Here is an 8,965-nt window from a genome sequence, read left to right on the forward strand (position 1 = left end):
TGGTGTATTTAATATAAATTTTAGCCTCATTGAGAAACTCAAAGCGAGGGTTAAATAAGTGATTGATGGTTGTTCAGGTCTATGCAATAGCACATATTGCTGTGAACTTGGGATTTCACATTTTCATTCTCTTAAACTCATCCTTTCCTTACTTTCTCTCTTTCTGCAACGTGTGAATGTGTGAATGCTTGTGTTCATGTGTTAGATTAGTTTATGTCTTAGGTTTATATAAATAAAATCTGATTTATATTTTAAAAGAGAAGTATCTTGTGTTTTCTGCTCACAAGTTAATGCCTTAATCTGTCGATTTCGTTACTGTGCTATTTAATAGTGTTTACACTATATTTTGGATTTTAATATCCAGTACAGAGTTTGTCATACGGCTCGTTCAGTGAATCGCCGTAACACTGATTCTGTTCAAATCCCTATAAAATCATAAATGATTCCCTTTGAGCTAAATTAAACTATATTAATATTAATGTAATAAAACCCCTACATTTTTTATTGGTGGAGGTTAATATTATATGTAATAACCTTACATATCAGTACTGTCGGAAGGCCAAATAAAGTGCTTTTGCTTTCGTCTAGAAACACACAGCTTCTCCCTGAAACCAAGCCTTACGCAAATATTTCCACATCGTGATGTAGACATGTGGGGGCGTGTTTGAATGAGCCATTTTAGGGGGGCGTGGCAGAGTCTTATCTTTGATAAAGAATATCTCTTTGGTTTTGAGATTTTCTGATCAGTGAAAGGCCAAGGAAACTCAATGAAGAGCCATTATATTAACTCAGTCTGCATTTGTGCCCCTTTGAATCTTATTCAGTTCAAAGTTGTTCATATAATTGTTGCAATTGATGTTTGCTATCTCCAGCAGATCATAATTATAATTGTCAAGACAATAAACATTAAGACCTTATCTAAAATATAAGAACCAAAAACAGAGAAAGGCCAGAGTCTTCATGTTTCTTGTGTCTTGATTTGCAGTTGTCTTAACCTTCCTCAATCTCCAATCCAAACTGTCCCGTCCTGTTTCCATGTCATGAAGAGAGTTTTATACTGAATGCGCTCGCTGATTGGGTAATGGAGAATTATGACAGTCTATTGTTTTCCTCTTTGTTAGTGGAATTTACAGGCTAAGATCTTAGGTCAAGTTTTCAGGAACTTCTACAGACGTGGAGTATACGTAACCCAAGTCTGCTGCTTTTGTCAAAACTGGTGGAACCAGAGGAACAGAATGGAAAAACAAACAAAAAAAAACATCTTAGATGCCAGCACTAAATATTTCCTTGATGCACATTAGTTCATGTCATAAAGTGATTGTGTTACTTCAGAAGAATGTGCAGAATTGTGTGTAAGTTATCTGTTGAGAAGTAATTGACCTGTTGCTGCTGTTAAATGTGCAAGAAACTTCCATGTATCCCAGTCGTTAAATACTGTTGAGCAGTTTTGTTTGAAAAGGCATTAAAATGTAAGGGGTTCAGCATTTGCACAAAAAAAGCTAATTCAGAGAGGACTTGTTTCAGGGTGGAACCAGATAGTTAATGTAGTCATTTATAGAATAGTGTTATAATTTTCTATTATTCTTGGTAAAATTCATATTATGTATAAAAAAGTGTATTGTGTTAATGTGTATAATACAGTCAAATATCTTCTTACATAAGTATGTGCAATTTATCAGAACATTAATGTATACTGCAGACAATTTCTTTTAGCTAAAGTAAAAAGTGGTATGTAAAAACTGATGTTCCTTGCATTGGTTAGTTTTTTCATGTCAAAAATGACAAATTCCACATAGCCATTTTAGAGAGATCATATGGAAAAATTAAGTATTTGTATTAAAATATAGTTTTTAAATTATACAAATCAATAAATAAGGAGTAACCATAAAACAACACATAAAAAAAGATCAAATGTGGCTTATTTTTGTTATATATTTTTTCCTCTTTAGGATTTAAGACGGGCTTTCAAAAGTAATGTGCATCAGACATTTAGAGTGTTATTGTTTAATTGTTGCTGGGTAATACAAGAGACATTGAATATTATGAGACATAATAGCAAAGAATTACATTTGTTTAAAATGGCTGAGGACATGCAGTTTTTCATGATTAAAAGATTACATGAGACTTGATTAAAGATTAAAATAGTTTTAAACAATTCATTAATTTTATTGCATATAATCTTAAAAGATGTAATGAAATATATCAATATTTTCAAAGCATTTCAAATCATGTTTTCATGCATTGTTGAGTTGCTCAGACAGCAGGCTATTGGCAACACTTCTTTCTCAAGATGAGAGGAAGAAATCGTGCTCATTCTGCATCTGAGCACGGAATACAGCATTAGCCTTCGCCACTTTCTTAGGAGTGTTGAGATACTTATTCAGCAGAGCTTGGTAGTGTTTCTCAGGATTGCCGCCCATATTCCCCACCTTCCAAGTGTAGTAGGCATTGGTTGGAGGAATGTTGAGATTATTACCCAGCCAAACCCAGAGTCTGGAGCAGGGCAGAAGACCCACAGCAAAGTACAGTGGCTCTTCATTGTCCATCAGGGTTCTGTAGAACGCCAGATACTTCTTCATAGCTGGAGTTTGCTGAATAGGAGGCTCACCCTGTGGAGTATTAAGCATCTTCAGTCAATTCAGAAGCAACTTGAAATGTTTCACGTCTTTTTTTCTATTCTTACCTTGAAAAAGTATTGTTGGAGCATCGAATCGCCAAAACTTTTGTAGCTTGAGTATCTTTCTTTAAAGAAGTTCTTGATGTCATTGGGCCGGGTTATTTTTGCACTCATTTTCTTCAACATCTCAGTCACTTTCAGTACATAGTTAATGTCTTGGATGGTGAAGTTGACGTATCGCTCTGCCTGCAGGCTGCCATTCTGCATTTGTGTCAGGAAATCCACCCGGATCGTCTCATAGGCGATGTCTATATTGTTCTCCCAGAGAAGTTCATAAACATCCGTCGTACATTTAGTTTTCAAACTGTTATTTGGACTGTTACATAAATCAACATCTCAGGAAAATGTTATGGTTTCAAATCAAAATATGACTTCCTGTTATGAAACAGGTCATCATTTCATACATGTCCACATTAGTGGACACCAGGACTTAAAGCATGTTTATTATACATTTTTGGAGACACAACAAATAGATATTATTATGAAAATCTGGCCAATTAGTACTTTGTGCTGTCCCAACAGCAATGTGAATAAAAACATGTTCCATAAAACATTCATAAAACATATGAATAAAATATCATATTTCAAAAATGTTATTTTTTCATTTTATCTTATGCTCTAAACAATGTAATGACATGAAAAAATACTAAATTCACAAAGGTATTTTTCTGGGTCTCAGGAGGATAAAGTGACTGTACTGCAAAAGAATGTGCAGAACTGGGTATAAGTTATCTGTTGAGAAGTAAATGGTTTTGTTTCTGTTGTTAGAAATGTGCAAGAAACTTCAGCGCATCCAAAAAGGGCCCGAACATGTATCCCAATACTGTTGAGCAGTTCTGCTTGAAAAAGGATTGCAAAATGCAATGCTGAGTTGCTCACACAGAAGCATATTTGCAACACTTCTCTCTAATAACACTGGTCTACAATTTTTTATTAGTTGTCTGCTTCAAATATAAAATGTGTTAATATGTATTTTGATGTGCTGAATTCAGATATGACAGTTAAAACAACTGACTAGCTACTGTTGCCAAGAAACTTAAGTTTTTACATTTTACAACTCTGTATGTTCTGTAGCTAGTACCTGTCGCCTGCCCTGTTTACACTTTAAAAATCAGCAAAAGGGTTATATAAATCAAATTTATTATGAAACAAAAGGCAAAAAACTATATAGTTCAGTCCTAATGGTGTCTACTTGCTGCTTCTTGGCTTGTCTCTTGTATTCATTAAATGGAGCATGTCTTGTCACTGTCCATCACTGATGGGCTCCATTTGCTCCATCTGCAGTTATCTGCACTGTTCATACAAGTATGAAGCATCTCTGCTCACTTTGACTAAACAGAAATGTGACTCTTTGCCAAGTCAAACACTACCACATAAGAGAGCATGATACTGTATGCCAGTAATTTCTAAAACTCCAGATACTTCCTCATAGTTGGAGTTTGCTAAATGGAAGACGCACTCTGTGGAATTGAGAATATTAAGCATCTTCAGTGAATTTAGAAACAGCTTGTGAGTGGTTTTTTCTTTGATTACTTGTTCTTACTTTTAAAAAAATTGTATGAGCATTAAATCACCAAAACTTTTGTAGCTTGAGTATCTCCCATTAAAAAAGTTCTTGAGGTCATTGGGCCAAGTTACTTTTGCACTCATTTTCCTCAACATATCAGTCATGATCATACACAGTTAATGTCTTGTATGGTAAAGTTGACATATTGGTCCGTCTGCAGGCTGCCGTTCTGCATTTGTATCAGGAATTCCACCCGCATCGTCTCATTGGCGATGTCTGTTTTGTTCTCCCAGAGAAACTCATAAACATCCATGGCAGAATTCATTTTCAAACTGTTTGGACTGTTACTGTGAGGAGCTTGACAGTGGGGTTAAGGATCCGCTTGCAGGCTCAGTTACAATCTGAGTCATACAGGCAGGGTCAATCATCAGAAAACACAACAACAGAGTCAAGGCAAGGCTTAATGTAAAAGAAAATTACACATAGGTTGTACTATAAACCGTTACACTTTAATTCCTAGCCATTCCATGTTTTTCCTGTCTAGCTTCTAGCCTTGCCTAGCCTAGCCTAGTTTCGATACTTGAACTTTTTCTATTGTGGACTGACTGTTGATCATTTGCTGCCAGTACTGACCTTATGCCTACTGAGATTATATGCAGTGTTCTGTTGTATGTTTTACGTGTGGATTGATTAGGAATTTGACGATGTATCGTGTGGGCTGTATGTGTTAGAGTTTTTAGAGTTTTTAGCCTGCTAACAGGTGTTATATCATACAGGAATGTGCTGTTATGAAATGCCCACGAGTGATCTATCAGCTTTATTGATGTCAATACACAGGTATTCGCCTTTTATTCCTTTTTTTTATTGTATTTTATATTCTTGTCTTGTGTTAATATGTGATTAACTTTATGGTGCAGTGTAAATTGGTATTTTATTCAATTGTTACATATGGAGTTCACATTACATGAGTCCCTTTCGCACCGCTTTAGTTCTAGAACTAAAAGTACAGTACTAAAGTACTGGGCCGATTTTGCGCAAACTATTTCCCAGTACCATTTAAAGGGTTGCATTCGCACCGAGAGTGGATACTAAGAAGTGATGTAAGCCAGTCGACAGCAACATCATTTGTGCGTGGCGTTCAACAACAAAAACAAAGGACAACGACGTTAACAACAGGAGGATGGAGGACGTTGTGATTGGAGCTGTGTTTTTGTTGTTTCACAATAATGGACATGGAATGTTTACACAGTATGTGTTTACATGGCGTTTTAAATCATGGCGGGTGAGGGCGTTTTCGTACACGTTTAGCCAATCAGCATACACTTACGTCACGATAGTTCCTATGGAACTGTTTTAGACCCTACTCTGAAGTAGGAGCTAATTTAGTTCCTCCAAAACGGAGTTCCGGGAACTAAAACAGTTCCTAGTTCCTGCGGTGCGAACATGCCAAAAAGTGGGTTGTTCCACAATTAGTTTGGGTACTATGAAAAGGTTCCTGCGTTGCGAAAGGGCCTATACACTGGGGAGAGGAATGTGCTATTATGAAATGCCCACGAGTGATCTATCAGCTTTATTGATGTCAATCCACAGACAGTGGCCAGTCCCTGTTGGGTGTGACTGTTAATAAACCTGCTCCAGTGAATGGAAGTGGCAAGTGTCCTGGTCTTTCTTGTACACAACGCCAAGGGGAGTAACAGGGGCCGAAAACAAACCAGTTATATAAGCAACAGACAAACAAACAACACTCAGCAAAGTGTGTGTGTGCAACTTTTATAGAGATGGAGAGGCACAGGTATGGAATGGTGGGCAGGTGGAACGTGGGGGGAGGGATAAAAGACCAGGTCCATGTAATGGAGGAACTGGAGACTGAGACAGAGGCAGAGCAGGAAGCCTGGGCGGAGCAGGAGACCACCGTAAATGGCCTCCTTGGCCATGGCATAACAAACAAAGAGTTCAGAAGTGTGCATCAACGCCTTGAGAGGTACTGAGGAGGTCACCTCGGGAGGTTCTGCAATGGAAGCCATCACCTCATGAGAAGCTGGAGTGGGCTCTGGAGCAGATTCAAGGACTCAAGCTGTCTCGGGAGCAGACTCATGGACTGGAACGGGCTCTGGAGTGGATTCAAGGACTGGAGTGAGCTCTGGATCACACTCATACAGTAGATTGGAGCGAGCTCTGGAGGCTCTTGGACTGGAGCAGACTTCCGGGGAGTTCTGGACTGGAGCAGACTTCCGGGGAGTTCTGGACTGGAGCAGACTCTGGGACAGCCAGTGCTGAGCCCCTTGGAATACCAGCTGCTCTAGCTGAAACCAGTGGTGGGTCCACCAAACTGGAGATCAGCCCCAAATGTCTTTGGAACGCCCGAGTGACATTAAGTGCAACGTTCACTATGACCGGAAACACAGGAATGGCATGCGTGACATCAGTGACGGCTGGAGGCTCAAGGCTGGTGGCCGTCTTGGGAACAGACTCTTGGCTGGCAGCCATCTTGTGAAGAGGATCTAGGGAGGCGCCATCTTGGGAAGAGATTCTGAGCTGGCAGCCATCTTGTGAATAGACTCTGGGCTGGCAGCCATCTAGTGAAGAGACTCTCCATGTCGTGAACAGTGTAGCAAATTAGCTCAAAGTGAGATGAACATAATTTATCATAATGGGTTGTTATCAATTATATATTCATCTACAGGAATTAACTGTAGCATTAATAGTACAATAAAATGATTTGTTCGTCTGCAGTACGGACAGTTTCAATCGTCTATTGACTCTAAGGAAAATTATTTCTCTGGTCACAAAAAATAATTTCCTTATTAATACATCGCTCATTAGCATGTAACAAAACCGGAACGTTAAAGTGACCTCGTTTCCGTGAGCTGCAGACACAGACAACCAAGTGTGAATACATATGGATGTTTATTAAACTACACTACAGGGGAACATGTAACATTGAACTAAACACAAACATACACACATTAAACATAGATGCCAACGCACGGAAGGCATGGAGAGAGAGAGAGAGAGAGAGAAAGAGAGACAGACAGAGAGAGAGCGCTCACACGCAAGAGAGAGAGCATAATGGCAGGATTTGCACATCAGCTAAACACAACCTGTTAGAACCATCAAAGAATTACATCACCTTAATCAAAAGGGGTCGAAGCCTAGAAGCGCATCCCCAAAAGGGGAGTCGCGAGGTTTCCACGGTGATGTGTGTCTCTCAAGGTAAAAAGAAGAACGCGCCTTTTGGGTGTGGGCGATGTTTTATCTGGCCCTGTTACACCCATTTTTGGTCGGTCTGACCAATAACAAGGCACATAGTTTCAGTGGGAAAGTGTTTCTTTGTCTCACTTGACAACTCATTTGCATGTTTTATGACTGTTCTGCTCGATAGGTGTAATTCTTCCCACAGTACCGTAAGAATATCATGATGCATTTCACGAGGTCACAGTGTACATCATTGTTTGAGAAATAAAGAGCAGATCATTTTGATATCAAGAAAGAGACATCTAGCAGATATTAAACCAGAGATACATTCATACACCTGAATATGAGTATTTAGAGCTTTCTAATACAAATAACGAGTGGTCACTAGGCTAATATAATAAGGAAACATACAAACAACACGTGCCTATACCAGATATATTTATAACTGCTTTATTATGGCCTAAATAAAGAAAATGTATTTATGTGTGTGTGTGTGATGTGTATTTGAAGTTGTGGAGACCACTGGTCTAGTCAGGCCGTTGGTGCCTGGCACAGGGGGGTCATTCACTCCTTTTCGGAAGGTGTTTGAAGTTTGATAGGGAGACCAGAGAGGTGACCTGCTTAGCATCTTTTGATAGTGGGGAAAAACCATTGGCAATTTAGCACCCATATAAAGGTCGAATGTGGGGCCAGGTCTGTGAATTATATGCAAATGTCCAAAGGCTAAAAGGGGTCTCTTGAGACAATAAGTTCCAATGACCATTAAGGATGATAAGCAGATGCTACAACAGGCTCTGGTGCAGTGCCACTTTCCTCCTCTGCGACCCCACAGTGACAGATAAACCACTCAGAATTAAAGGGGACTTAGTAGGCCCCTTTTTACAAGATGTAAAATAAGTCTCTGATGTCCCCAGAGCGTATATGTGAAGTTTTAGCTCAATATACCCCACAGATACATTTTTGCCACTTTTAGGGATATGAGCCAAAATGCGCTATTTTGAGTGTGTTGCTTTAAATGCAAGTGAGCTGTTGCTCCCGGAGAAGAGGGCGGAGCTTGGTTTCAAAGTCAGTCATCTGATTATACTGTGCATAATAAATTCGTGTTTATGAATTACACAGACGGGGAGCACAGCAGGATAAAAATAACATCATAGCTGGTCTCATGCTATCACAAACTTTATAAGTCCCACTTCTGATTATGAGCTCAACAACTTCAAGCGATCGACTCACATTGCTCTCATATGCAACTTTTAACTAGCACATTCCTATTCACGATCATTCTGGTAGCACTTGAAGGCAGCATCAGTGCAAACACACAGAGACAATGATAGCTTTAGCAATAAGCCTTACAGAGTGCCAAGCAGCTCTTTCAGAAAGGAAATTTGGAAAACAAATGCATGATACTTACTTTGTCTAGAACTGACGTTCACGCACGAAGCGTTGGTATTGATTCATAAACATTTAGGGGACTTTACCGATTTTTTCCGGGGTATTTCCTTTGAAAATGAAATTTAACCACAGTGTCCTCGGCTCAGAGGGGGGATTATGGCGACTCCTATGTTTATTAGTCCATCCCAAAACACAAC

General features: G+C 39.1%; 1 protein-coding gene across 1 annotated transcript; it reads right to left on the reverse strand.

Moving 5' to 3' along the window:
* Window positions 1–2,285: 2,285 nt before the first annotated feature.
* On the reverse strand, window positions 2,286–4,497 carry LOC306859038 (uncharacterized protein; the record flags this gene model as incomplete). The annotated part of the gene is made up of 4 exons (XM_079399846.1): window positions 2,286–2,609; window positions 2,684–2,993; window positions 4,068–4,162; window positions 4,357–4,497. The coding sequence occupies 4 exons, from the start codon at window positions 4,495–4,497 to the stop codon at window positions 2,286–2,288; spliced, it is 870 nt and encodes a 289-aa protein (XP_079255972.1).
* Between the last annotated feature and the right edge of the window lie 4,468 nt (window positions 4,498–8,965).

This window comes from Barbus barbus, assembly GCF_936440315.1.
Source record: "Barbus barbus genome assembly, chromosome: 39".
In the NCBI taxonomy this organism is placed as follows: domain Eukaryota; kingdom Metazoa; phylum Chordata; class Actinopteri; order Cypriniformes; family Cyprinidae; genus Barbus; species Barbus barbus.